This window comes from Hibiscus syriacus, unplaced genomic scaffold (assembly GCF_006381635.1).
Source record: "Hibiscus syriacus cultivar Baekdansim isolate YM2019G1 unplaced genomic scaffold, ASM638163v2 tig00110637_pilon, whole genome shotgun sequence".
Lineage (NCBI taxonomy): Eukaryota > Viridiplantae > Streptophyta > Magnoliopsida > Malvales > Malvaceae > Hibiscus > Hibiscus syriacus.
This window is the reverse complement of record NW_024062808.1, coordinates 900820-928636: the sequence shown is the minus strand read 5'-3', so window position 1 is coordinate 928636 and position 27817 is coordinate 900820. Positions and strand designations below refer to the sequence as shown.

The 27817-nt window shown below is 33.5% G+C and overlaps 2 protein-coding genes and 2 long non-coding RNA genes across 5 annotated transcripts; 2 read left to right on the top strand and 2 right to left on the bottom strand.

Annotated features, from left to right (window-relative positions):
• Positions 1-57: 57 nt before the first annotated feature.
• Positions 58-1906, bottom strand: LOC120136670. Its single transcript, XR_005517366.1, has 3 exons — positions 1842-1906; positions 1256-1403; positions 58-558 (listed from the first exon to the last, which is right to left on the bottom strand). It is a non-coding gene; the product is annotated as an uncharacterized LOC120136670 (long non-coding RNA).
• On the top strand, positions 534-14992 carry LOC120136671. Its single transcript, XR_005517367.1, has 3 exons — positions 534-672; positions 9470-9472; positions 14982-14992. It is a non-coding gene; the product is annotated as an uncharacterized LOC120136671 (long non-coding RNA).
• A 2677-nt stretch (positions 14993-17669) lies between these two features.
• LOC120136668 (60S acidic ribosomal protein P1-1-like) lies at positions 17670-18546 on the top strand. 2 transcript variants are annotated; one of them, XM_039152627.1, is made up of 4 exons: positions 17670-17749; positions 17845-17930; positions 18079-18294; positions 18385-18546. In XM_039152627.1, exons 2-4 carry the CDS (start codon positions 17859-17861, stop codon positions 18436-18438), a joined length of 342 nt encoding a protein of 113 aa, XP_039008558.1. In that variant the 5' UTR covers positions 17670-17749; positions 17845-17858; the 3' UTR covers positions 18439-18546. The 2 variants fall into 2 exon arrangements, with proteins under 2 accessions (XP_039008558.1, XP_039008559.1); XM_039152628.1 differs by lacking the exon at positions 17670-17749 and having other exon boundaries at positions 17826-17930.
• Positions 18547-19471: 925 nt separating this feature from the next.
• On the bottom strand, positions 19472-21918 carry LOC120136743 (WAT1-related protein At3g30340-like). Its single transcript, XM_039152709.1, has 6 exons — positions 21717-21918; positions 21397-21459; positions 20502-20618; positions 20009-20423; positions 19778-19929; positions 19472-19684 (listed from the first exon to the last, which is right to left on the bottom strand). The coding sequence occupies exons 1-6, from the start codon at positions 21896-21898 to the stop codon at positions 19555-19557; spliced, it is 1059 nt and encodes a 352-aa protein (XP_039008640.1). The 5' UTR covers positions 21899-21918; the 3' UTR covers positions 19472-19554.
• Between the last annotated feature and the right edge of the window lie 5899 nt (positions 21919-27817).

Genomic DNA, 27817 nt, shown 5'->3' with positions numbered 1-27817 from the left:
CGTCACGCTCATCCTCAAAATAAACAAAAGCAAACCCTATAACACAAACCAAAATCAGAAGCAGAAATGACAGTTTAGACAATTGGTGCTATACACACACAACTACATCTACATCAGCCAAATCACAGGATTTCTTTTCCCTGCAAGAACTAAGAAAATATACAGCACCTGCAAGTAGGTGAAGGAAGGGCAGATGCACATAAGGATGTAGATGCGTTGCATGATGCGCTAAATCAAGATGGTGACATGTTAGAAGTTAAAATCCAAGTTTTCAGGGTCTGAGACATTATTGCAAAGCATGTTTCGCCATTCAGACAGCAGAAGTTCAGAAATTGAAGACATTGCATGAAAGATTTCAGTGATCCTCTATACAAGGCAAAACATGATAGTTTGATAGGTCAACACCAGCCAGTGAGGTTGGTGAGTAACATAATCGAATGAAGAAAATGCAGGATGATGCCATCAGTGAGTGGCAGGAGAGTAGACAGGCAGGCATGAATTTTTTTGCAGAAAGTTGGTGAGCCTATATAGAAGCTCATTTTCCTTCAGAAGAAATTCCTGCGCCAAAACAAACACTTAATATACAATGGTTTTCTCCACTAAACTGGAACCCTTCAGGTGTCATTTAATTTCTCCCAGTTAGTGTGATCAAATATAAAGAACCCTTTATATGTACATCTGACATCCAATTCCAAAAACAAAATGATTATTTTACGAATCCAATCATTCAAAAATCAAAATCACATGCATCCTCAAGGCAGGATATAAGCAAGACTACAGCTCAACAAATCACGCCTAACATTTCCCAGATTACAGTAGCCTCAGATAAGTTGAGGAATTGTTAAAGAATGGACAGGAACAAGGTAACAGATTTGAAGGACAAAACTAGCACACAAGTTGTTCATTTACCATGAATAAAAATTATATCATGAAAGTTAGCAATGTGAAGAAAAAAAACCAAAAATAGTAATTCAACGGGAATATTTGTTATGAGAAAAATTCTCTTGGCATTGAATGGGAAACAATTTTTTTTGAGGAGACGCCACCATTTGCAACTGATCGAGATTCCAGAACAATAATAAAAACTATGATATTAACTACTATGTTCCCATTACCAATCAATTAAAGTCAAGAAAATGAACTACAATCGGTAAACTATCAACAAAATGTAAATGAGAAGACGCAACGAACCACATAAAAGATGCAATTTTAAATTCAGAAAGTCTCAATTCATTGTTTTAATAAAGAGATTTACCAGATTTCATGTCAACCCGGTCGATCCTCCCATACTTTGAAAACAAACGCTCCAGCTCTCACTGCCAAGTCTCGAACTCGAAATTCCCCATAAAAACTGGCCTCATTTCCACCAAAAAAAATATTGACACCTTATCTTCAGCAGAAACCTAATCGAGAAAAGACAAACAGAAAACACAACATTAAAACCCTAAAATTAGGGGAGAATCTTATAGTACTATTAGGGTTTCAAATTGCGCTCTTCCGGCCGCTATATCCCGTAAGTGGCGCCGTCCGCCACAGCTAAAGACCTCCATATTGGTCTGAATAAATTTCACCTCAAAGTAGCAGCGGATCGAGGCCGCAAATAGCATATGTAACGGAAAATAGAGGCGATATCAGTCGGCTATTTCAGCTAAAACACAATGGCTTTTGTAAATAAAAAACTAAAAAATTCCTTCACAACAAAGTAATCAGAGAGAGATAAATAAGCATTACGATCCGAAACAGAAACTCATATATTGCAGAGGCAGAGAGATGATAACTCGAAACATCGTAACTCAAGTAGAAATCAATCTTCGAACTAAATTTAGGGTTTCAGGTATTACCTTAACGATAAAGACGAGGCTTGTTTGTCGGCGGTGATGTATGAAGAAAGTTTTGAGTGTGGATCGGGAATTTTAAAAGAAAATTACAGAAAACTTTTTTTTTATATATTTTAAGGGTAAACTACACCATAACCACTTAACTATGTGAGAATTCTATTTTGACTATCACTTTTTCAATTCTATTAATCAGAACATTTAATTGTTTTTTCCCCAAAGATAAACTACACGTTTAGTATGCAAATTATCATTTTTGTTCCTTTTTTATCACCTAATTATTTTTGTTTTAAAATCATACTTAATGTTATGGTTTTGTTTCATTCTTGTCACCCACAGTGAAAAAATTAACGATGATGTTGGCATGTCAACGGGTCAAGTTCTGATTAGGTTTAAGTCAATGATTCGAGTTTAGTTCAAGTTAGATTGATCTAATTCTTAAATTGGTTTGATCGATTTGCTAAAAATACTACTACATGAGCAACGACAACGTGTGAGACACCCTCCGATGATCGAAATCTTACCAAAATTTTCAGATTTACATTTTAATCCTCAATGAAGTTGATTTGCAACGAAGAATGATAGAGACGTGGTTTTCACAAAACTAATGATGATACCTCGTCCTTAATGGGTGATTGCAACGTCAACTTAAGAACAAAGACACCAAACGAACGGAAACAATGGGTTGAGTCAATTGACATTGGCGGTGACACCCACGACGATAAAATGACAAAAATTAAACATCAAAAGAGAGGATAAAATGGAAGATGCAAAATGCATAGGATAGTTTTCACAGAATGAGAGAAGAATAAAAAATTGGGTAAACTACAGAAATGATCACTTTCGTTTGAATCTTATAAACTTTTTCTCACTAAATTCAAAAAACATAATATTTGGTCACTTTCGTTTCAATTAAGATGTGGTCACTGAAGGTTAACGGCCGTTAAACTTTTAATAGTTTGTTGACATGGCACGATAAATATATAAAATTAGAATTACATCATTTTTATGTAGATACTACGTGGATTAAGGTTTAGTCAATTTTCTTTCACATTTGTACACCTTTACTCGCTAAATTTAAAAAATAAACATAAGTTTTGGTCTCTTATGTTATCGTTTTATTAAGTTCTGGTAACTTACGTTATTGTTTCATTAAGTTTTGGTCACTTGGACATTGAATGTCATTAGTTTGGTGACATGGCATGTTAGTGAAATGGTTTAATTTTTATTTTAACCTCACACTTTAGACAATATTGATTATGAGTCTTTTTGTAAATTCAAATTATTTTAGGGACAATATTTCAATTTATCCATTATTAATAGGTTTTCTTCCCAACCTCATTGTTGTTCATTTTATCCCTCATTCTTCACATATCTTTGTTCAATTGCTCTATTTGCCTTCTTTCAATGGCTCATGCTACATTTCATGAACAATGAAAGAGTTCAACTTCAAATAACAAATAATAACACCATAAGTTAAGTGAAAAATGAGAGGGTAGACATATAGAGATAAAATGAAGCTTGGTAAACTAAGCTATACAAACTAAAAATCAATTTCAAAAGATTGAGATTGCAGAATGCCAAATCCAACAAGGAACAAGAAGACAAGTCAATAGATCCAATCAAACAACTCACCACCGAGGCAGAGCTCTAATACGAAGTGAACATCGTTTTGATATTCGTAAACATCGTAAAGGTCTATCATGTTCGGATTCTATGAAACATTCTCGACAATCTTTCACATAACAGGTATTTCGTTGGTCAACAATGTGTCAGAGATGGAAACATGATATTGTATCGTCAATAACGTCGCCATTGAAAAAGCTCTAGTTTTCTCAACTCGAGGCAGTGATGTCGTCGTGGTAGTGTATCTTTTTAGAGTTTTAATGGTGAATTCTCTGTATTTTTCACGATCTTCATTACTTCATTTTATACCTCTCCTTACAACTAAGAACCCATCTAACTTGACTTTTAATAATTACAACTAATAATTAGAAACAAGAAGGATATTGCAATGGAGCAAAGATGTCTAAAGAAGAAGCGAGGAGAATATGAGAAATATTGGGGGTTGAGGAGAAAAATATTAAAAAATGAGTAAATTGAAATATTATCCCTAAATTAATTTGAATTTACAAAAGACTCATCATCAGTATTTTGTCTAAAGTTTAGGAATTAAAATAAAAATTAAACCCTTTTACTAACAGGTCACATCATCAAACTAACGACATTCAACGTCCAAGTGACCAAAACTTAATAAAATGATAACGTAAGTTGTCATACCTTGTGTTTTTTTTTAATTTGGTGAGCAAAAGTGTACACATATGAAAGGAAAGTGAAAACTTAATACATGTATTATCTACATGGAAATGATATAATTTTTATTTTATATATTTATTGTGTCACTTCAGCAAACCATAAAAGGTTTAACAGTCGTTAACCTTCAGTTACCACATTTTAATTAAAACGAAACGAAAGTTAACAAATCTTATGTTTTTTTAATTCAGTGAGGAAAGGTTATAAAACTCAAACAAAAGTGAAAATTTTTGTAGTTTACCCTAAAAAGTAAATGTTTTAATACCCTAAAACTTGAAATAATTATACAACCAATCCTTATACATTTAAAAGTTTTCTAAATAGCAATGAATTTTCCTAAATACTTCAACTTAACATAGGGGTGGCAATTGGGTGGGGAAAAACCTAAAACTGTGGAGATCCGAACCGACGGGGATGGAGAATAACCAAAATCTTCACCAACGGGGAGATGAGGGAAGTTGTATCCCCGAAGCTCAAATGGGGATGGAGACATGGATTATTAAATCCGAACCGTGGGGATAATCAGATCGTACCCGTGTGAATAACCATTGGGATCCTCAAAAAATAACCGTAAGGATCCCCGATATTTTACAAAAATAACCATGGGGATCCACGAAAAATATATGTGAGATTATGTGTTGCCACTGTTACATCTCAAAAGAACTAAAATTGAAAAGTTTAGATCTTTTCTCATTTAATATACATTAATTTTTTAGATTGAAAATGATTAAGATTGCACATATACATTGAGTGTTGGATGATTATCGACATTTGAAACTTTAATATTATAGATAGAGACCAATTTGAGACAATTTGATATATCTTATAAGTTTTAGGTGTTGCATTGATTTAAAAAATGTTTATTTATTTTTTTTGGATGAAGATTAACCAAAACCCACAAAGGAGAAGAAGATTGAAAGTTAAAAAGTAACAATAGATGCAAAACATGCAGCACGATACTATGATGCATATGGTCCATGGACTCCCAGCTGGTGAAGCTATTGAAGGACTACAAGTAGTAAGAAAGTGTTCGCTTAAGAATATGCTTTTATCAATGTTATAATTGATTCTAATACATAGAATGCATTGATCCTAAGTTAAAATGTAATTTAAAAGATGCTAATGAAAAACCATAACGAAGACTTCAAACCTAAAATAGCGTATTTATAAGACAATCAACATAAGTTATTTATATTAACTATAAATTCGATTTGACATACTTTGTTGAAATAAAACATTCTACATTATATTCGAAATCTTATGAAATTAGTTTAATAAAATTAAAAGGTAAAAAATCAAGAAAATTCATTAAATATGTATGTTTGTGTATTGAAAACAGATTTTGAAAATTATTTTTAGAAAAATTAATCAAACAGCGGAAAATGTTTTCCAGAAATATAATTAATTTTCTAGAAATTGTTTTCCTTGAAACAAATAAACTCCCAATTCAGCTCGTTTACGCCTCTAATTTACACTAAGGTTGTAAGAAAAATAATTTACTTTTATGTTGGGGTTGAAGTTAAGTAAAGAACAAAAAAAAGACAATTACTTTCTTTTATTTGGATTGTTTTTGGTGGTTAGGTGTTTGATTTTCCCCTAAAAACTTAGGTTCAAGTTTTTTTTAAAGAGCTTTTGATATATTTTCCCTTAAGTTTTTCCAACAAGACGAAGTTGTTTTAGTGTGATGTTCATATTGATAATTGTCACCTACGTAATCGTGTCATTACTAATTTAACGGTCTAACACTAATTAAAGTAAAAAAATTAAAATTTAGTAATATGAATGGTACATCATCCAAAATTCAATGATATCTGATGTAATTTATCTTTAATTTGTTTTATGTCGATTTTTCATTAAAAATTGTCACATAACAATATAGGGACACATGTTTTACTACTTCATTATTATAGATACTCATTTTCGTCCGGAGTTTTTTAAATATCGTATAGTTTTTGTTTTTTTGAAACATACAGTTTGTTTTTTTTTTTTAAATCGGTTTTTAAAAACATATATATATTATATAGTTTTGAAAACATATATATAATATATAGTTTTTAAAAAACATTTTGAAAACATGTATATAATATATAGTTTTTAAAAAACATTTTGAAAAAATATATATAATATATAGTTTTTGAAAACATATATATTATGTAGTTTTGAAAACATTTTGAAAACATATATAATATATAATTTTTAAAAACATTTGAATATATATATATATATATATATATATAATATAATTTTAAAAACATTTTGAATAATATATAATATATAGTTTTTAAAAAATGTTTTAAAAATATATATAATATATAGTTTTGGACAATATTTTTGAAAATATATTATATAGTTTTAAAAACAATGTTTTTGAAAATATATAATATATAATTTTAAAAATGATTTTTTCTTTTATATTATATTAATATTATTTATGTAACATCCTCCATGTCGGGTGAGTGATTGATTTGCAAAGTTTCAACATTTGGGGATTAAAGTAGAATGATTATATAGTTTAAAAATAAAGGTTAGTAAATATGAAATGAAGGTAGGGACCAAATGGTCATTGGTAAGGAAAATTTAATTAAAATAAAATGTTATGGGGTATATGAGAACCACGTGGAGTATTAGGTTCCAGAATACTCTCATTCCTTCTTTCTCATTTTCTTCTCTTCCTTCTCTCAGCGTGGCTTGCAATTAAGGTAAGAATCTGAACTTGGTAGTTTCTTTGATGTTTTAAGATTGGAAATGAAAGCTTGGATGTTATATAAGCTAAAGGAAAGCTTATATGACATTAAAACAACAAGATTAGTGTTTTATAGATAGATTTGGAAAATGAGATTTTAGATGAAATTTTGATATGGATGAGTTTTTGATGTTTGAATCAGATTTTTGACTTGTCAATAAGCTAATTAAGAAGTATGAGGGGTTAGAATTCAAATTAGAACATATTGAAAATTGGGTTGGATTCTTAAATTCTACATGGAGAATTAGATTTCTAAGTTTTAGAGGTATTTAATGGATAATAATTAGTTTAAGTAAGTGTATAAGAGCTAAGAGTAGTAAAGGGATTGAAATATGTAAGTTTGAGTTGAAATGGGATGATTTCCGAGCTCAAATTAGGATTTTCGGGCTAGGGGAATCGGTACCCATTCAAGGGGAACCGATACCCCTTCAACGAATATGATTTCCAGAATGCTAGAGGGGAATCGGTACCCCCAGGGGGGGAACCGATACCCCCTCATCGTATATGAAATTCCAGACTGCTTGAGGGGAATCGATACCCCTAAGGGGGGGAACCGATTCCCCCATGAGAAAAAGAAGAAGAAAGAAAAGAAAGCAAGACTAAGCTATAAATTCTTTAAATTAGTAAGCTATTAAAGCTTAATTGCAAGACATAGACATCTGATGATCATCTTAAAAATTATGTTTATGTAGATACCGAGCCTACTCGAGTTCGGGAACAATCTACAAGTAGAATCGATCGAGGAAAAGGCAAAGAAGTATAGGTGAGTGCATATGCATAGCATGAATATCGTAGTATATTCAGTTCTAGACTTGTGATAAGTCTAGATTCCATATTTTGACATATGATTACATTCCATATTATGATACATGACATGAATTTGTATTAAATGTATTACATGACATGAATTCATATTATATGTATTACATGACTTGAATATGCAGAAAAAGTTATATGAACTATGTGATAAAGGTATGTAAATGATATGTCTATGTGTTAAAGGTATGGAAATACTATGTCTACGCGATATGAACTACGGGAAATGTATAAGCCCATGTTATGTAGATGAGAACTATAGGTATAGTTGGCATGCCAAGGGTAGAGGGTATACTCGGTTCTTTAGGACATATGTATATCCTTTGGAACCTGTGTGAAGTCTTGAAAGACACATACTTGATCCAAAGTATATGTCTATGGTTCTTAAAGAATTCTACGTGGTCCTTATGGACATAATTCTACGGGCACTTCGGTGCAATTCTACGGGCACTTCGGTGCATTTATACGAGCTGTGGTGACAGCATAGTGCACAACCTCACATTACTCAAATACCTTAGGTTCTCAATACGCTATCATGGGCCAATAAACTTATTAATACAGAATAATGAATGTTACAGTCATACGCTTACAGGTATGGATATTGATGAAGTATACTACATTGATTAGTTACATGTTTGCATCTCATCTCATATGATCCTGACATTTTCATTACATTACATTGCCTTATTATTGTTGCCTCACTAAGTCGATGACTTAGCGTGTGAGTGTTTCACACGTAGGATCCGAGGAAAATAGAAGAGACAGGTGAAGCAGCTTGACAGTATTACTCCTGCAACCATCAGATCAGAAGCAACTTATCAGTAGGTTATTTTGTTATGTAAATAGCAGTTGGCATGTAATTAAAGAGTTAAGTTGTGTATGCTCTGAATATTTTTGTAAACTTATATTACAGTATGTATATTATTGTATTTTCTTAATACAAGTCCCAATATTTTACTATTATTTATTAAGAGTTGTGTTTTAAAGTCAATGTAGTATCTCTGACTCATATCCGGGTCGGGTATGGGTTGGGGGTGTTACATTTAATGGTATCAGAGCTATGGTTTAGCCGATTCTAGGCATAAACCAGAGTCTATGGAGTCTTTAAATGGAATACATGCCAACTAATAGTGAGAACTTCTGATCTGGTATAGTATGAGTATGCTGTTTTGCTAATAGGATAATGTATTTATTCTTATTAGATGTCCGGACATAATAGCTCCCGAAGTGAAGCGGGAGAAGATAGGCATGCTGAAAGCAGTAATTCACCTGCCCTGGCCAGGCAAGGTGAAGAACAGGCATCTCAAGGAGTGCCTGTGCAAGATCAAGATACGTTCTTCAGAACGTTAGACGCTATTCTGACGCGTCTTCAACCTCCTGCTCCACTAACTCCACGAATTAATTTAGCAAAAGAGTTGAGAAGTTTAGGAGCTCCCGAATTTAAGGGAGAAGCTGAGGAAGGTCCAGTGTCAGCGGATCTGTGGTTGAATGATTTGAAAATCATGTTAGATGGTCTCCACTGTTCCGAAGTGGAGAAATTAGATGGAGCTGTTTCTTTATTGAGGGGTCAGGCGAGGATATGGTGGACGAACGTCACCATGAGGATGTCAACCGACCAGTTGACTTGGTCTTTGTTTTTAGATGAATTTAAAAGCAAGTATATTGGAGATCAGTTTATCCGACAAATGAAGCAGGAATTTATGAATTTGAAGCAGATGAGCCGCTCTGTGTATGAGTACGAATGTGAGTTTAATAAGCTGAGCAGGTTTGCAGCTGAGCTTGTGCCTACTGAAAAAGATGCTTGCGAGTGGTTCGTGGAGGGCTTGCGCCCTAGACTTAAAGAAATGTTGATAGTATTAAACCTGTCCTCGTTCCAGGAGGTGATCAATCGTGCAAAAGCTCTTGAAAGGGCTCAGAATGAAAGATTTGGGGACTCGAGAGTTCAGACATCAAAGAGGACGACTACTTATTCTGGTTCAACACCAACAAAAAGGGGAAGAGACTCGGGATTTCGATCACAAACTAGATCAGAATCAGTTGCATCGTCTGCTAGGGGAGCAAGTCAGGCAAGAACTAGACAGACGCAGTCAGTGGAATCCGGTGCTGGGAGATCTACTCCGGGTCAAAGGAAACAGTGTGAGCACTGCAGGAAAAACCATTATGGGGATTGTCGTATGGCAGCTGGGACTTGTTTTCGATGCGGAGATGCCGGACATTTTGTCCGGGATTGTCCCTTGATTGTTGGTGAGCCGGCACCATCTGGAAGAGCTGGTTCTTTCACAAAGAGGACGAGGAAGAGGCAGAGGAAGGAACCCGTCTGAATTCTGCTCAACCTGAAGTTCGATCCACTGCTCGAGTATACAACCTAAAGACAAGTGAAGACCGGGATGACCCTGATATCATAGCAGGTACTTTTCAGTTGTATGATAAATTAGTATTGGTACTGATTGATCCGGGTTCTAATTATTCTTATATTACAAGTAAGTTAGTAAAGGAGTTGGGGATTCCCTTAGAAGCTACGAGTAATAAGATTATAGTAACAACTCTGTTAGGCAATAGTGCCCGGGTGAATAAAGTTTGTAAGGGGTGTCCCATAAAGATTCAGGGAATTGAATTCCTTGCTAATCTGATGGAATTACCCTTTGACGAGTTTGAAGTGATTCTGGGAATGGATGGTTGTTCCGGTATTATGGAGATGTTAGTTGCAGATTGAAAAAGGTAACTCTGAAAAGTCCAGAAGGAACAGAGATAAGTGTGAGCAGTGAAAAGTTTAATCCTTTAGCAAATGTAATATCAGTGATGTCTGCCAAGAAATTATTGCTACAAGGATGTCAGGGTTTCCTTGCAAATGTGATTGATTCAAGAGCTCAAGAGAAAAGGTTAGAGGAAATTCCAATAGTTCTAGAGTTCCCTGATGTTTTTCCTGCTGAATTGCCAGGATTACCTCCGGATAGAGAGGTAGAATTCCAAATTGAAATAATGCCGGGAACAGCTCCGATTGCAATGGCACCTTATCGAATGGCTCCGAAAGAATTGCAAGAGTTAAAGAATCAATTACAAGAATTGCTAGAGAAGGGATTTATCCAACCAAGTGTATCGCCTTGGGGAGCTCCGGTGTTATTTGTTAAAAAGAAGGATGGATCAATGCGTCTTTGCATTGACTATCGACAGCTCAATAAGGTGACCATCAAGAACAAGTATCCCCTTCCGCGCATTGATGACTTGTTTGATCAACTAAAAGGAGCTTCGGTATTTTCGAAGATCGATCTACGTTCGGGTTATCATCAATTGAAGATCCAGGAGAAAGATATTCCGAAGACAGCTTTCAGAACGAGATATGGTCATTATGAATTCATAGTAATGCCATTCGGAGTAACAAATGCACCTGCTGCTTTCATGGATATCATGAACAGGATTTTTCAGCTCTATTTGGACCAGTTTGTTGTTGTCTTTATTGATGACATACTGGTGTACTCGAAATCCCGTGAAGAGCATAGCACACATCTGAGGATCGTCTTGCAAATTTTAAGAGATAAAAAGTTGTATGCCAAATTGTCCAAATGTGAGTTCTGGTTAAAGGAAGTAATTTTCCTGGGGCATGTGATCTCGGCAGTTGGGATTAGAGTAGACCCTCAGAAAGTTAAAGCTATAATGGATTGGGAAGTTCCTAAGAATGTGTCTGAAGTTCGGAGTTTTCTTGGACTTGCCGGTTACTATCGAAGATTCGTTAAGAATTTTTCGATGATTGTGCTGCCTCTAACAAAGCTAATGAGAAAGAACGTACCATTTGTTTGGACTTCTGAATGTCAAGAAAGTTTCGAAGCTTTAAAGAGAATTCTGACGGAAACTCCGATATTGGTTCAACCGGAATCTGGCAAGAATTTTGTAGTATATAGTGACGTATCCCATAACGGGTTGGGGTGTGTACTAATGCAAGAAGGAAAAGTGGTAGCGTACGCATCGAGACAGTTGAAACCACATGAAAGGAATTACCCCACACATGATCTAGAAATGGCTGCTGTAGTATTCGCTCTCAGGATTTGGCGTCATTATCTTTATGGGGAGCGTTGCTACTTATATACGGATCATAAGAGCCTGAAGTACCTGATGACTCAAAAAGAATTGAATTTGAGGCAACGTAGATGGGTAGAGTTCTTAAAGGATTATGATGTGATAATTGACTATCATCCCGGAAAGGCTAATGTGGTAGCAGATGCTCTGAGTAGAAAGACGTTTGCAGCTTTACGAGCTATGGATGCAAGATTATCTTTAATGGGAGACGGTGGTCTTTGTGCGAAATTAACCCTTAAACCAGCATGGTTGGAACGAATAGGAGAATTGCAAGGTAAAGATGAAATGTGTTTGAAAAGAATTGAGCAAGTAAAGAACAAAGAGATTAAAGACTTTGAGATTAAGTCAGATGGAAATCTATATTGTAAATGAAGAATTGTAATACCCGACAATGACGACTTGAAGAAAGAAATATTAACAGAGGCTCATTGCAGTCCGTTAACGATGCACCCGGGTGGAACCAAGATGTATATGGATTTGAAGGATCGATTTTGGTGGTCAGGGATGAAGCGAAGCATCACAGAATTTGTGTCTAAGTGTTTGATATGTTAACAAGTCAAAGCCGAGCATCAAGTTCCATCAGGATTATTGCAACCGCTTTTCATTCCTCAATGGAAATGGGAAAATGTTACGATGGATTTTGTTTCGGGGTTACCCTTGACCCCGAACAAAAGAGAATCAATCTGGGTAATTATTGATCGATTAACTAAGTCAGCGCATTTTCTCCCTGTTAGAACGGATTTCTCTATGGAGAAGTATGCAGAGCTGTATATTAGAGAAGTTATTAGATTGCATGGAGTACCTGTTTCCATAGTCTCTGATCGGGACCCTCGATTCACTTCTAGATTCTGGAAATCTTTGCATGGAGCGTTGGGGACTCGTTTAAACTTTAGTACGGCTTTTCATCCTCAGACTGATGGGCAATCAGAGAGAACTATTCAGATATTGGAAGATATGTTGAGAGCATGCGTAATGGAATTTAAAGGATCATGGGAAAAGTATTTACCGCTGGCAGAGTTCGCTTACAACAATAGTTATCAGTCTAGTATAAAGATGGCCCCATATGAAGCATTATATGGAAGAAAATGTCGTACTCCATTAAATTGGTATGAACTCAAAGACCGAAGTGTTCTTGGTCCGGATTTAATTCAAGATGTAGAACAGAAAGTTCGAGAAATTCAGCATAACCTCAAAGTGGCCTCTGATCGGAAAAAGTCCTATTCTGATCTTAAAAGGAAAGAAATTGAATTTCAAGTTGGAGATAAAGTGTTTTTAAAAGTGTCTCCATGGAAGAAAGTGTTGAGATTTGGTCGAAAAGGAAAATTGAGTCCTCGGTTTATTGGATCATATGAGATTGTAAAGAGAGTAGGACCGGTAGCATATCAGCTAACTTTACCACCTGAGATGGAAAAGATACATGATGTTTTTCACGTTTCAATGCTTCGAAGATATAGATCTGACCCTTCTCATATTGTGACACCAGAAGAGATTGAGGTTCGTCCTGACTTGACATATGAGGAAGAACCGATTCAAATTTTAGCCCATGAAGTTAAGCAATTGAGGAACAAGACCATTCCTTTGGTCAAGTGTGTGGAGAAATCACAAAGTAGAAGAAGCAACATGGGAGCGTGAAGAAGATATGCGACATCAATACCCTCATTTGTTCGTGCAATGAAAATTCGAGGACGAATTTTCTTAAGGGGGAGAGATTTGTAACATCCTCCATGTCGGGTGAGTGATTGATTTGCAAAGTTTCAACATTTGGGGATTAAAGTAGAATGATTATAGTTTAAAATAAAGGTTAGTAATATGAAATGAAGGTAGGGACCAAATGGTCATTGGTAAGGAAAATTTAATTAAAATAAAATGTTATGGGGTATATGAGAACCACGTGGAGTATTAGGTTCCAGAATACTCTCATTCCTTCTTTCTCATTTTCTTCTCTTCCTTCTCTCAGCGTGTGGCTTGCAATTAAGGTAAGAATCTGAACTTGGTAGTTTCTTTGATGTTTTAAGATTGGAAATGAAAGCTTGGATGTTATATAAGCTAAAGGAAAGCTTATATGACATTAAAACAACAAGATTAGTGTTTTATAGATAGATTTGGAAAATGAGTTTTTAGATGAAATTTTGATATGGATGAGTTTTTGATGTTTGAATCAGATTTTTGACTTGTCAATAAGCTAATTAAGAAGTATGAGGGGTTAGAATTCAAATTAGAACATATTGAAAATTGGGTTGGATTCTTAAATTCTACATGGAGAATTAGATTTCTAAGTTTTAGAGGTATTTAATGGATAATAATTAGTTTAAGTAAGTGTATAAGAGCTAAGAGTAGTAAAGGGATTGAAATATGTAAGTTTGAGTTGAAATGGGATGATTTCCGAGCTCAAATTAGGATTTTCGGGCTAGGGGAATCGGTACCCATTCAAGGGGAACCGATACCCTTCAACGAATATGATTTCCAGAATGCTAGAGGGGAATCGGTACCCCCAGGGGGGGAACCGATACCCCCTCATCGTATATGAAATTCCAGACTGCTTGAGGGGAATCGATACCCCTAAGGGGGGGAACCGATTCCCCCATGAGAAAAAGAAGAAGAAAGAAAAGAAAGCAAGACTAAGCTATAAATTCTTTAAATTAGTAAGCTATTAAAGCTTAATTGCAAGACATAGACATCTGATGATCATCTTAAAAATTATGTTTATGTAGATACCGAGCCTACTCGAGTTCGGGAACAATCTACAAGTAGAATCGATCGAGGAAAAGGCAAAGAAGTATAGGTGAGTGCATATGCATAGCATGAATATCGTAGTATATTCAGTTCTAGACTTGTGATAAGTCTAGATTCCATATTTTGACATATGATTACATTCCATATTATGATACATGACATGAATTTGTATTAAATGTATTACATGACATGAATTCATATTATATGTATTACATGACTTGAATATGCAGAAAAAGTTATATGAACTATGTGATAAAGGTATGTAAATGATATGTCTATGTGTTAAAGGTATGGAAATACTATGTCTACGCGATATGAACTACGGGAAATGTATAAGCCCATGTTATGTAGATGAGAACTATAGGTATAGTTGGCATGCCAAGGGTAGAGGGTATACTCGGTTCTTTAGGACATATGTATATCCTTTGGAACCTGTGTGAAGTCTTGAAAGACACATACTTGATCCATAGTATATGTATATGGTTCTTAAAGAATTCTACGTGGTCCTTATGGACATAATTCTACGGGCACTTCGGTGCAATTCTACGGGCACTTCGGTGCAATTCTACGGGCACTTCGGTGCATTTATACGAGCTGTGGTGACAGCATAGTGCACAACCTCACATTACTCAAATACCTTAGGTTCTCAATACGCTATCATGGGCCAATAAACTTATTAATACAGAATAATGAATGTTACAGTCATACGCTTACAGGTATGGATATTGATGAAGTATACTACATTGATTAGTTACATGTTTGCATCTCATCTCATATGATCCTGACATTTTCATTACATTACATTGCCTTATTATTGTTGCCTCACTAAGTCGATGACTTAGCGTGTGAGTGTTTCACACGTAGGATCCGAGGAAAATAGAAGAGACAGGTGAAGCAGCTTGACAGTATTACTCCTGCAACCATCAGATCAGAAGCAACTTATCAGTAGGTTATTTTGTTATGTAAATAGCAGTTGGCATGTAATTAAAGAGTTAAGTTGTGTATGCTCTGAATATTTTTGTAAACTTATATTACAGTATGTATATTATTGTATTTTCTTAATACAAGTCCCAATATTTTACTATTATTTATTAAGAGTTGTGTTTTAAAGTCAATGTAGTATCTCTGACTCATATCCGGGTCGGGTATGGGTTGGGGGTGTTACAATTTATTTATTATTTTATTAATATATTTTTCTTTTTTAAATTATTTTTTTCTTCTTCTTTTTTTAGGGTTCGAATAAAGGGTCCGAATAAAAGGTCCAAATTCATTCCACGGGTCGATCTAGAAGAACGGGCCTAATCTATCCCATAAGCAAAATAGGGTTACAAAACCCTAGTCATGCAAAGCACCAGCGCCGCAAAAGAAGTGCGTGTGGCAGCCACGAGCTAGCAAGATTACCAATCGGTCGAAATCCCCGGGATTGAACCAACCCGAGGCGACCGGTATCACGAACGACCGAATGACATGCATGAAAATATCAGAACGAGTAAACAGCCCAAAAATCCCGTTCCGTTCGGGACACAAAACGACCAGTCTGGTGCTATAAAAAGCCCCGATGAAGCCAACCAGAAAACACAAGATCGGGGAACAAAATGGAGCAACAACAGTCGAACAACAAAACCAACATCAGAACACAACAAGCAACCGAGAGCACAAAACCAACAAACAGATAGAAACGAAAACATCGAGCCAAAGAAAAATAAAAGCCAACCAAACCCAAGTAATAGTCGGCCAAAACCGAAAACAACCAAACCAAAAACGACATAAAAGGCAAAGCTTTGCCTCATCAAGGGTCGGTGGGAGTGCATGGAAGCCACGTCGGAGAAGAGGAAGTCATCAGAAGTCGAAAGGCCACCATCGAACTAAGGTAAAAACGAACGATTTCGGTTTAGATCTACGACGTTTGAGTTTTTTTTAGAGGAATTAGGGTTTGAATTTAGGTTTACGGGGTTAAGGAAAGTATTTCGGTCTAGGTTAGTTTTTTCGGCCACGGCGACGGCGAGGAGGTCATCGGGCAGTGGCCAGAGAAGAATTGGTTTAGAGTTTTTTTAGGGTTAGGGAAGATGAGTTTTGTGGGAAATGTTTGAAATGAATTAAAAATGGGATTTTGGGTATTTATATACTATGGACCTATGTGTAATTAGAATATTTTAAATTATTTCTACAGTCCCTATAAGTTCGAAATGTAATTCATTTTTGGTCATCTGTTTCAATTTTGCCTCCAAATTTTTAATTTATTCAATTTAATCCTTATTTACATTTTTTTATATTTTGCAATTTAACCCATCTAACTTCTTATTTTTTCTTGCAGCCTGTAATTAATGTCAATTAAGCCTTTAATGTTTAGTTCCTTTCAATTTAGTCTTTTAATTCGAACTTTCATTTACATTTTTCCTTTTTTATTTTATTTTACTTCATTTTCATTATTATTTTATTATCCCTTTTAATATTATTTTTTATTTTTTTATTATTCTTTCTGTTAATATGATTTTACTTATTTTATTATTATTATTATTATTAACCCTTTTTCTTTCCCCTTTTATTTGATATTTCTTTATTTATTTTTATTTTTCAATTTAACATTTTTTTGACTTTTTCAGTAGTAATTTCAATCGATCAAAGGTAAGCAATTCGAATTGAATTTTTAAATTTTAAATTAAATTTCAATTTTCGCAATTAAGACAACCGACAAATTAATTGGTACCGAAAGGGCAGTACAAGGGTGCTAATCATTCCTTGACTGTAACCGACTCCCGAACTCAACACATTTCTAGTAAAACACAGATCAGGTAAGACGATGTCCGATCAACCTAAATATTTTTTAAAATGATCGATGGCGACTCTAGCATTTTATTCAAATCGAAACCCAATTTTGGGCCCACCCGAAAGACGGCCACAACAATTATTAAACCCTGTTAGCTTTGGAGACATGGTAGAAGATGGGAAGCAAAGTACATAGAGGACGAGTAAACATTTAAAAGGTGTAGGTATCGTATTGGAAGATTTGGAGGAATATAGGAGTATTGCTGTTATTATCCCTTTATATTTTAAAAAAAATAAATAGTTTAGGCCTAACTAGCAAATAGCAAAGAAGCCCTTTGAGGCCGGTTGAACAGCCCAATCACACTATTTTTTCCCCTTTCTTTAAAATCCCTCTTTCAGAGCAGAAGAGAAACCCTAGCAACACTTTGCATCCAACTTTGAACTGCGGCTGCTCGAATTTGCCCATTCCCAGGTAAACTTTACATTCCTAGATTCCCTCGAGGTTTATTTTCATTTATAGTGTTGTCGATGTTATTGTTAATAGTTACTCTTACTGCCTTTTTTTAGTAATAGGTGAAACGATGTCTTCTGTTAGCGAAGCTGCTTGCTCTTACGCTGCTTTGATTCTCCATGACGATGGCATTCCCATTACTGTATCCTCTATGCTCTTATGCTTCATGATTCCCCGGTTTCTAGTTTGAAGTTTATTTCATTCCTAATGGGATTTTGATATTGTTATTGAAAGAGTTAATTTCCTGTAGATTTGGGAAGTTTGATGTTTTCTTTAACTGTAGCTAATAGGCTGAGAAGATTGCAACTTTAGTTAAAGCTGCAAATGTTTCGGTTGAATCTTATTGGCCAGGTTTGTTTGCTAAGCTTTTCGAGAAGTGTGACATTGAGAATCTTATAACCAATGTTGGTGCTGGTGGTGGTGGTGCTCCGGTTGCTGCTGCTACACCTGTTGCTGCCGCCGGTGGAGGCGGTGCTGCTGCTCCACCTCCTGAGGAAAAGAAGAAGGTTGGACTTTAAGTCACAAATGAATAAACAGATGCATTTCGTTTATCACTATTTATTCTGATATGCGATATTGTTTTGGTTATTTTGCAGGAAGAGCCAGAGGAGGAGAGCGACGACGATTTGGGATTTGGTTTGTTTGATTAGAAAGCTCCTTTCAGTTCCTGTTTTGGTCGCATTACTGGTTTAATGCTTTAAGCTTTGACAGTAGTTGCTGTTTTGAATTTTATCTTTATCAGTATTTGTTTGTTTTGAGTAATCTTTCTTTAAGAATCATATGTTTGAATCTCTTTTTCATATACACACGTCTTCTAAGACCATATTTTTGGCCATTTTGGAGTGTTGAACTTATGTTTTGTTTATTTTATTACAATGCATGATTTGGTGCTTAGTTTGTTGTTTTGATCTGTAGCTGTATCGGATTTATGTTTATCACTTTTCATACATGTGCTGCTAGTATTGGATATATATATCCTCTGGCACTTGTAGGATCACACTTTTCATTCACATGCATAAGTGTGATAATATGTAAAGTATATCCTTTGGTATGATGCTGACCAGTGTTAAAAAGGGCACAAGGTGCACCAAGGCAATGGGGGTTTTATAGCCGAGGGGCAAGGTTCACCTTATTGAAGTAAGGCGCACTTTTTAAAAATAAAAGATATGCAGTTTTTTCTAGTTGTATAGTCAAGCAAAAAGAATACTTCATGCAAAGTAAACACCAAAGAGTATTCATCAACATTTTATGTATTAGGGTTTAGGGTTTAGGTTTAAATTTCATTTGATTAATGTTATTTTTATGTGGTCCCCACTTTTGGTCCAAGTTAATACGTAAAACATAATTAAAAAAATAAAAGAAGCCAAAAAGAACAAAAAACTGTATAGGTGTGCCTTTATGCGCCTTGTGTGCCTTGTTGCGTTTCATTGAAATTGCCTTGCCTAGATCCGATTAGGCGCTTCACCCTTGCCTCACCTTAGCGCCTAGGTGTGCTTCAGCTGTGCCTTTTTAAACATTGATGTTGACTGTGTTTTGACTTTTGACATTGTTGTTTGTTGATTGTTCTTGGTATGTTTTGGTAAAATGTTTTGATGGTAACTGTGGCAACGAAAAATTGGCCTTGCTAGTATCAGACTATTCCTCGAATGCATTAGATTCGATGATTTGTTTGTTTATGTTGCATTTCTGCATTTTTTTACACTATATATCTAATACAAAGTTGATTGGGGCACACAACTCAAAATGCTTGCACAACTAGAGATTTGTTACACCTGTGACCTTGTATTATTGTCTCCTTCCTCTTTAAATTGCGGCTGTTGCATTTCTTGTGCCTCTGAGTTTCTTCCCCATAGCAGAATATATAAACCGATTATGATTAAGATTGATCCGATGATGCTGTTCATGACAGCTTAGCACAGTTAGAACCCATATAAATGTTTGGATGTTAGCAACAATAAGTATTATGAAATAAGGGTTATAGTAGATAACCTTCCTAAGTAGAGTTTTCCATGTAGAAAAGAGAAATCGAACGTTGCTACGAATATTTGTACCAGTGGAGTGAAGGCTGATGTGAAGACCGGACCCCTGTGTTCTACACACCATGACATTCCCACATAGCACAAGCCCGATGCCACTATTCCCTAAGATTAAATTCCAAATATAGTCATGTTAGAGGGACCAAAACCGTAGTTATAACAAGAACGAAGAGGGTGTACTTACAGCAAATGCGACTGTTATTAGTTCAAGTTTATCCTTCAAAATCCATTTGTCAAAGTCCCTCTCTGTTACCAATCCTAAAATGGCCGACTGAAAGGCACTGAAGAGAGACAGAAATGCAGTGCTTGAATATTTGCTGGGATATCTCTTTCCAATCATAGCTTGCAGAAGGAACCATGATGACCAGCAGATGGCGCATGCAACCGGAAACATCGAACCGATACCCCATCTTTCTCTCTTCCTTGTTGAAACCATCGTGCCGTCGTAGTTTACGATATGATTATTTGTGTCCCTTGAATCCAATCCCGCCAACGTCTTTCCTTTGTAAAGTGTCAATACCATTGCTCCACCGATGCAAACCAAAGTGCCAACGACCTTTGCTTGACCTGCCGTGCTTCTGATATTCACTCTCTCTAGCCTGAAAATGTACGAGTCAATTCGAGTTATGACTCGGTCGAGTTGGAGAGATGATGAGCTTGGCGTTCGAGGATTTTACCCAAATGGTAGAGCCAAAACCAAGGTGATTGCAGGAACCGTGTTTAGGAATGCACATGAGAACGTAGCTGAAGTATATTCGAGCCCAAGAAGGAAAAAATACTGTGCCAATGTTGTCCTGCAGGGTTTGTTTTGTTTATAGGTTCTTAGAATAATTTTAAGAAGGTCAAATTTTATACAAGGTCCCTGCATTATACATTTTCAGTGAATTTAGTCACTTTTAAACTTGATAATTTCTAGTCCTTTATATTTTGAAAAAATCTATATTTGTCCTTGATGCTAACCATTTTCGGTTGATCTGTCAAATAATTTAACGTGAATTATTTTTCTATATAAGTGATCATGTGACATAAACACCTTGGCATTTTTTTTACTGTTAAACAGACAGTATAGTATTTCTCTCTTCTAGATCCCTACTAATTTGCAAGCTATTCATATTAAGTAATCCCCTCAAATTAGATTTTAGGTTTCTATCGGTTTTAAATTTGTCAAATTAAATATTGACCCCCTAAATTTTTTGGTTTAAACAGTTTCCACGTCCCTGACAGTTTTGAAATTAATCACATTAATTGTAGCGCCCATTTGTTTTTGTGGAAATACTTATTAGGTCCTAATCAGTTTTGAATTTAGACAATTTGAACCTCCAAATATTTTATCCTAGTTTCATCCTTGACGCCATCCTAAACTTTTAGGAAATAATTAGGTCAAACTGTTTGACAAAATTAATGAAAAAAGTTTGCCTTAAAGTATGTAAAGGGATTGGAAATGAATATTCTATAAGTAGAAGTGATAAATACGAAAAAAAATACATAATACTAGAACCTCGTTTACAATTTAACCTTATAGAATCAGTAGAATAATCATTAAAAAAATGATATTTTGGATTTTAGACTAACCCTATGAGAGCATTGAGGAAAAGCTGGCAGAAGACACTGGCTGTGAGCTTCGGTCTGCCTTTTCTGCAATGAAGTTAATAAACTGATTCATAAACATCTCGGGAATACAATACCAGTTATCGTAATTCAATCAATATAAAATCTAATCTTTTAAGATAACGTTATTTTTATTACGGAATTCGAATTCGAGCAACTATGTCTGCATGGTTTATTTATATATCGTTCTAGGTTAAGAAATTTTATGAACATTTACTATTTTGTAATCGACTCATACTATTAAAAACTTAAATAAACCGAACGTGTTCGTATCGAATATATACCTTTCCCGGACGCAGGCAATCGGTGTCAAACAAAGTGTAGAAATGGCTTGACGATAGACCAAGATGATTATACGGCTGGTTCCTCGGTCGAGAATCATTTTGTAAAGTGCATTTGTTGTGGCCAACGCAAAGTTGATGGCTACCATGGCAACAACAAAGCTCCATTGCCCACACCACTTCATCTTATTTCATGAACCACAAAATGGCCCTCGAGCTTTGAACTCCAATCCCACCCTTTTTTACTATAAATAAAAGGGCTTAACCCTCCATGGGAATATGAATATCGTTCCCATCGAATCCCAAGCACTGTTGGGGACTAGGGATTGATCATCATTATTCCATCACTGTCACCAGTTAGTTCTTTGTGTCATAGATTTGCACCCAATCCATGTTCTTGTTAGTTGCATCTCCTCGATTAGTCATGTAAGTGGGGGGTGGTCTATTCGAGGAGAGAAAATGGAGATTAATGGTGGGAGATAAGACTCGAGCATCCATTTCGGCCACATGTAGGGTTTGAGAAATGGAATGGAGATGAAATAATGTCTCCTGATATGATTACCGGATGCCTCAAGTAATATGTCAATACTAAATCTACTATAACTAAATCTACTATCTGATATAGAATCTATTTAGTCTGTCAACTTATAAAAAACCATTTTAACATAGAATTAAAGATCAATATATAAATCATTATCTTCTTCAAGTCTACCACTCTACACCTCCCTCATTAGACCATCAATCATTACTTTTCGTCCAAATCAAAAGGGATGAACTGTCAACAACCGTTGCAACCATCATTTTTCATCAACATTATGAACATGGTGGACCGAGAAAGGATGAGCGAGGGAGACTACCCTACAAATTTTAGAATTTTATATATTTTTAAGTTTTTATTAATAAAATGTTCTCATCTCTTACGATTTTATAAATTCATCCTCCTTAACATAAAATTCTATGCTCGTACCTAGTTACAAATGTAGTAATTTGATTGAATTGAAGATTTCAAAGAGTTGAAAGCACCATCTTACTAGGACACTAAAAGATCTTAAAATTTATGAACGTGAATTCTAATAATATTATTTTTAATGTTTGAATCTGTATTCGTTTCAAAAAAATATATAATACTACTATATCTTATTATTATTCTCTATAAAAAATTAGATATTTTTTATTAATATGGGTAAATATAAGATAATATATATTCAAAGATAACTTTCAACCTTTTGACATTGAACGCTCACACCCCTAGCATCTACGGTGCTCGAACCCGAGTCCTCAATGAATAATAACAATTCATTTACCATAGAGGTAATTTGATTCGTGCCAAAAAAAAAATTAGACCTATATTAGTGCATGAACCAAATCCCATCTAGTTAGGATACATTGATTGATGGGTACTAGTAGTAGGCAGTGAATAAGTAGATGTTGACAAATATACTCTCAAGTTGAGTGGGAATGGATTTGAGATTTCATATCATGTTTTAGGATCTAGATTGAGAATCATTTAGGGAAGTACTGATTATTACTTAAATTATTCATTATTTTGTTGATAATTACTATTGATTAATTATTTTAAGTTGTTAATTTGAGTCTTTTCGTTCATTTTCAATGCAGAACAATAAATTCTAGAAATATGACTAAAACTAATGAAATTGTGTAATTTTTGCTTTTCTAGGGTTATGACTAGATTAGTGGACATGACTTGGGGCATGACGCATCTGATGTGGAGTCCAACCAGTAACTTCTAGAAGGTCCAGTCTGTAGCCTGGTGCAAACGGGAGACTCAACCTCATTTTTAAATTCAAAATTAGGATTTATTTTTAATTTTAAGAATTATCTTTAAAATTATCTTTATGTAATTTATTTAAGATTTTTGAAGACTATAAATACCCAATTGAGGTAAGCCTCAATTCATCATTTACTTCTCGAATTCTCTTGTTTCTTTCTTTAGTTTTATAAAGTTTTACTTTTTCTTTTACTTTTCTTTCTTTTATTTTTCTTTAAATGTTTTCTTTTAAAAATGCTAAGTATGATTTCTATTATATTTAGCTAAGTTTTTCACAGCCAAAGGTTGAAGCGATTACTTAATTTTGATCGTGAGAATTGAAAAGCACTACATACCCTTCAGGTTACATTCTCAATTTTCTGAAAACTAGATTGGCGATCGGTCTTTCTAAAAATTAAAACGCTTTCACTTCAAAAATAGATTTTGGCTTGGATGTTGTTATGGTTTATCGTTGGGATTATAGAATCAATTTATTCAAATTCCCTTGAACACACTTAGCGATGGTACGCTAAGGGAAATTGAGATCGAGTTCAACTATCATAGAGAAAGCATAATTCGAGTCGGGTTTTTCCAAGCGATGTTAAACTGTTTTGAGTTAACAACGATAGTCGAAGTTAATCCGAACAAGGATTGTGGTTCCTAAAATAGGTTTGGGAAAATCAATCACCAAAGAGAAAAATGAGCAACAAGGATTAAACCTTGCGGACTCAAACCTACATTTAACCGGAGGAAAAATATATTCAAGGATCGATTGGAATTTGAGGCACGCGCAAGCCTGAGGTTGATTTCATCATATTGGTTTTTAATTAAAATTATTTTCTTTAATTCTTTTACTTTATTTTCAGAACTTTCCATCAAACCCCTAATTTTACTTTTACTAGTTATTCTCGCCTAGTTTAAAGAATCAGAAGCAATATACATCAACATCTTCCTTAGTCCCTGTAGATCAACCCTTACTCTCTCTATATTACTTTATTTTATATTTTTGAGATTAATGATATTATTTGACAGTAAAATGATGCTTGTCACGTACTCCAAAAATTTTAAATTAATATATATTTTAAATATTTTCTTATATTTTTAATTAAAATTTTGTTTCTACTCATTTTAGACTTTTATATGTTCTTATTTTATATTTTTGAGATTAATGATATTATTTGACAGTAAAATGATGCTTGTCACGTACTCCAAAAATTTTAAATTAATATATATTTTAAATATTTTCTTATATTTTTAATTAAAATTTTGTTTCTACTCATTTTAGACTTTTATATGTTCTTATTTTATAAAATTTGCTTCGTAAGTATAAAATTTTATGTCTCTCACTAATGTCATTGCATTACTGACTGCAATTTGAGGTGCTTGTTGACATAGACAAAATTACATAGTGGGCTATTGTCCGTCCCAAAATTTTTGGTATAATAATATTTTAGATCTTTTTAGTTTAAATATTAGTCAAACAAGGTTTTATCCAGTGACGGAGCCACAACTTGGTGAGGGTGGGCATGTGCCCACTCTGAAATCCAAATTTTCTTTGATTAGTTATTTATTTTACTGATGGTACCCACCTTGAAATCTGAGTTTTCTTCGATTAGTTACTTATTTTACAGACGGTGTCTACCTTAAAATTTTATTTGTATCAATCCCATTTAAAATTTTTATGTTGTTAACATATGTGTGTTCACTCTGAAAAATATTTTTGGATCCGCCACTGCTTTTGTCCATCCTAATTTTCAAATTTAAATACTTGATAGATTCTTATTCTTTTGATATACAATAATTTTACTCTTTAATATTTGATCCTAGCTACGTCCTGCTTGGTACTCTGTAATTTTTTTTTTATTTCCATAGAGAATATGAAGATGCTAATATGTGCAGAGAGTGTGGACTTAGAGTTAGATTGACTATTATTAATATGGTTATTGTTAATGACAGATCCACTAAGAACTCAAACTAGGTCAATGGTTATCCTAAAATTCTATTTTTAGGTAATTATCTATTTTATTAATTATGTTCATCCTGAAATTTTATTTATATTTATCATGTATAAAAAATTTTATGTTGGTAATAGTTAACGGAAGTGTTGATGTGATAATTAATAAAACTGATATAATTACACATTTAATCCTCATTACTTATACATTCTATCAAATTAGTCATAATTTTAAATTAATTAAATCAATTTAATCCTCCAATTATATGAAGGCACATGTCATGACATTATTGGAGAGCTTTTTCTTATTTTAATTTATATTTAATTTAAATATTTTTCTTCTAATCAGATGGTAACACGTGACTCATAGTAGAAAAACTCCAAGGAATTAAGCATCCCTCTCAACCACTGCGCCATCAACTATGTTTGATAAGTATTCCACATTAGTTATTTAACTTAGATTATAAGGAATGCAAAAAACAAAAAAAGTAACAATAAAACAACTCGAACTTTAACCCATTAAAAAATATAGCAAAAAAAACTTACACTCATATTTCAAAATAAATATTATTAATTATTTTAAAATATTAAATTTAATTTTAAAATATAAAAATATTATTTTTTTATTTTAGATCTTATTTTAACTACATTTTTAAATATATATAAAATGTATTTAATTATTAACTAATTATTATCATGCATTTAATTATTAATTAATAATTTTACTTTTTATTAAAAAATAAAGTATACAAATAATTTATATTTTAATTAAATTTTATTGGATTGTATAGTTAAAATATGTAATTATAAGTTGATTTTAATCTTGCACAAATCTTAAATTTATTTTTTTAATCTTGTATAAACTAGTGTTTAACGACTCAAACCTCAGCCTATTACGAAATATAAAAAAAAATTAGCCAATCAAAACATATGTAATTATTAGTTAATAATTAAATACATGTTATATATATATTTAAAAATGTAGTTACAATAAGATTTAAAATAAAAATAACTTTAGTATGTTTATATTTTAATATGAAATTACAAATTAAATTTTAAATAAATTACACAATAGGTAGGGATCAAATCCAAATAATTGTAAAATATGAAACTGAAATTAATATAAAAATGTACTGAATTGCATTTATTTTAAAAGTCGAGGAAAAATTAATATATATATATTATAATATGTATGATAAATGTTATGATAATATGATAATACATGTATATATAATATATATTATACTTATAATATATAAATAATATATATATATATATATATATATAAGTTTATATGTATGTTTATATAACTATACAAGTTTATATAACTATACGTTTTACTTATAAGTATATAATATAAGTATACATTATACTTATAAATATATATAAGTTAATAAAAATATAATTTTAAGGACTAAATTGAAAAAATATGAAATTACAAACTAAAATTTAAATAAATTACACAACAGGTAGGGATCAAATCCAAATAATTGTAAAATATGAAATTGAAATTAATATAAAAATGGACTGAATTGCATTTATTTTAAAAGTTGAGGAAAAATTAAATATATATATATATATATATATTATAATACGTATGATAAATGTATGATAATATATAATATGCATAAGTATCTATCTATCTATCTATATATTTGGACGATGATCCTGAGTTTCATCAGCTTATGCAAGATATCGACGATCACGTACCAGACGATGAGCCTGCACCGGAACCGGCACGGCAAGAAGATCAAATGCCACCATATTTTCGATCCTTCTTGGAGTCATTTGATCTGAGGTTTGCTTCCATGGAGTCTTAGATTACTGAGTTTCAGTGGGAGATGCGTGAACGTATGGACGTGCTCACTCTTGAAGTTCGAGCTCATTATCCTCCTCCTCCCGATCCTCCGATGGATTATACCTTTTCTCCATGCTTAGTATTTCAATCTTGGATTGTTTGATGTTTCTGGATGTTTGTTTTGAATTGTTAAATGTTTGGATTTGTTATGGTTTGAATGATTGGATTTTGAACTTAATATATATTTGGTTTGGTTGAATTTCTTATTTTTGCATCATTAGACATATATGACCAATTATGTCATTTCACATTTGTTATGAATTGATTATGGAACTAATGGTTAATCTCTTTTGATTGTGATCTTAGCAGCTTAATCTTATTTACTTATAATCAATTGGCTATATTTTTCAAAAACTTGTTTCAATTAATTTTTGGGTCTTTTTGATTTAACAAAAAGGGGGAGAAATATTAAGTGTTAAAAAGGGAGAAGTGCTAAAGTAAGGGGAAGTAATTTCAAAACTTGATTTCAAAATTTATTCAAAGAAAATCTTAAAATTACTTAAGTGTTTTGTTATATCAAAAAG